This window comes from Dipodomys ordii, unplaced genomic scaffold (assembly GCF_000151885.1).
Source record: "Dipodomys ordii isolate 6190 unplaced genomic scaffold, Dord_2.0 Scaffold1460, whole genome shotgun sequence".
Classification (NCBI taxonomy): Eukaryota; Metazoa; Chordata; class Mammalia; order Rodentia; family Heteromyidae; genus Dipodomys; species Dipodomys ordii.
In genome coordinates this window covers 1-2,405 of record NW_012268676.1, presented here as the reverse complement: position 1 = coordinate 2,405, position 2,405 = coordinate 1, and the positions used below count along the sequence as shown (strand labels likewise).

The window sequence follows — 2,405 nt, the reverse complement described above, 5'->3', positions numbered from 1 at the left end:
TGAAAATACTGTACAGAGGGGTTACAATTACATGGGCAAGATAATGAGTACATTTCTTATCAAGCATTGTTGCCTCCTCCTTTGTTTCCCCTTCCCATATCCCCCATTGCCCCCCAACCTGATCCCCCCCCACCAAAGTTGTAAAGTTCATTTTTCGACATAACGACTTGTACATCTCATTGTTGCAATGGGTCCACCTGTATCCCTACTTAAACAATTTGTTTTTTTCCCTTCCCCTCTACAAATTATACCAACATCAAATACAGTGAAATCAGGGAGGATATGTTCTTGAGTGGGACAGGGGGACCCCAGATCCTTCTTCTTTCTCGCTTTGGACTCATTATTGAGTTATGGTTTTGGTTAGCCACATGCTCCTACTATGATGTGCTTCCACACCACAGGCCCAAAAGCAATGGGCAAACCCTTCATGGATGGAAATCTGCAAACCAGTGAGCAGACCAAGTTAGGTCTGGTGGTATGCATCTGTCCCCAGCTATGAAGGGAAGCTTAAGGAGGAGGACTGCTGAGCAAACAGGGCTGAGAGCAGGGCTCAAGAAGGAGAGTGGCCTCCCTAGCAAGGCCTAAGCCATGAGTTCAAACCTCAGAACTACCAAAATAAATCTACTCCACAAAGACATCTATGACCTTTGGTCCAGGTAACTTTTTTTTTAAGCTATTCTAAAGAACATTTCTTTGGGGGTAATTCCTGACACTATAAATGAGCAAACAGAAAGGGCTGTCCCTACCTATCTCATGCCTCAGCATTCCTTCCAGCCAGTGCTCACGGGCCGTTGAAACATTGATGGTCAGAGTTGGACATCCATTTACTACTGTCATCGAGGCTCGTGAAAGTAGATCTTCAGTGAGATGTACTACAATCTAAGGAATAAGAGGGAACATGCACCCAAAACAAAATGTAAAGGCATGGGGGGAAAAGCTTTCACAAAAATCACTATGCACATAAATTAAGACTTTTGTTCTTTTACAGGTACCTCGACTCTTTGGAGTCTCAATTTTTATCTTTGGTAATTCAAGAGCCATTAACTGGATATTGGATTGAAGAAAACAGATGGTTGTACTGAGGAAGACAGCTTAAAACTGTATTTCTGCCATAAAATTCCTAGATCTAATGATGGAAAAAGAGAGGAAAAGAAAAGGACATGGAAACAGAATTCTGCACCATGCCAGTGCCAAGGCTCTGAGATTGACTTCTAAGAATGATTACTAATAAAAACAGGCCACTGGAGCAACTTTTTCATCAACTTCCTTGCCTTCCCTTCCTTTTCCTTCCCTCCCTCCCTTCCTTTTTTCCTTCCTCTCCTCACTCTTTCTCTCCTTTCCACTTCCCCTCTCACTTTTCCCCTTTGACTCTCCCTCCTTTCCCTTCCTTCCTTTCCCCTCCCCTCAAACTCATTTTCTTCCTCCCTCAGCCTCCCAAGATCTGGGATTTTAGGCACAAATCACAGCATCTGACTTAATTACTGACAATTTTCATAAAGTAATTCACATAATCCCCCAAGCTGTATAGGAGTAGCAATAAGCCAAGTCAAAAGATAGAAAGAAACTGAACATATCAAGATTATTCAAGTACAAGGAGACCTCAGAGTGTTTTATAAGAAATGTGATGACTAACTGAATGAGTATACCAGGGTTAGGAAAAGGCCAGCTGTGGGGCAAAGCCTGTACGACATGGCAGAGTGAAAAGGACACGGCAGGCTCCAAGTTCGTGCGTGCGTGCGCACATACCCTACCTCTCCCAAGCAGCCCTCCTTCAGCATGTACTTCCTAACATGACTCCAGATCCGAGGCTTAGACAGCAAGCTACCACCCGTGGCTTGTTCAAATTTCTCATAGCTTCCATACTTCTGTAAAGTCAGCTCCATAATACGAATGGACTGTTAGAGAGAAAGACATAATGAGAGTATATGGACTCGTATTACTTTGTGCTGTATAGACATGTAATAAGCTAGTAGTGATCTTATTCATCAAGACTTAGACTAGCTTTATTAATAACAAAATGAATTGCAACTCAAGTAATGTATTTTCTAAGCTTCCAAAATTTGCTTTATTTGGTTTTATTTTATATTTTTTGGCAGTACTGGGGTTTAAACTCAGGACCTTGCTCAATGGGCAGGCACTGTACCACCTGAGCCACCCCTTCAGCCCCAGCATCATCAACCATTTATGTTCTTTTCTTTTTTCTTTTCTCTTTTTTTGTCAGTCATGGGCACTGTTCCTCTGCTCTTAGGCTCAAGGTGAGCACTCTACTACTGGTAGCTGGTGGCTCACACCTGTAATCCTAGCTATTCAGGAGGCTGAGATCTGAGGATCGCAGTTCAAAGCCAACCTGGGCAGGAAAGTCCGTGAGACTCTTATCTCCAATAAACCACTAGAAAACCGGAAGT

At 42.9% G+C, this 2,405-nt stretch overlaps 1 protein-coding gene across 1 annotated transcript in view; it reads right to left on the bottom strand.

Annotated features, from left to right (window-relative positions):
• The window catches only part of LOC106001974 (uncharacterized protein KIAA0895-like), a 4,330-nt gene extending 2,436 nt beyond the window's left edge, over window positions 1-1,894 (bottom strand). Inside the window, exons 1-2 of the mRNA XM_013036906.1 lie at window positions 1,752-1,894; window positions 747-879 (exon numbers count right to left, since the gene is read on the bottom strand). Coding sequence (XP_012892360.1) covers window positions 747-879; window positions 1,752-1,883 — 265 coding nt within the window. The 5' untranslated portion in view covers window positions 1,884-1,894. The remainder of the gene's footprint in view (window positions 1-746; window positions 880-1,751) is intronic.
• Window positions 1,895-2,405: the final 511 nt, after the last annotated feature.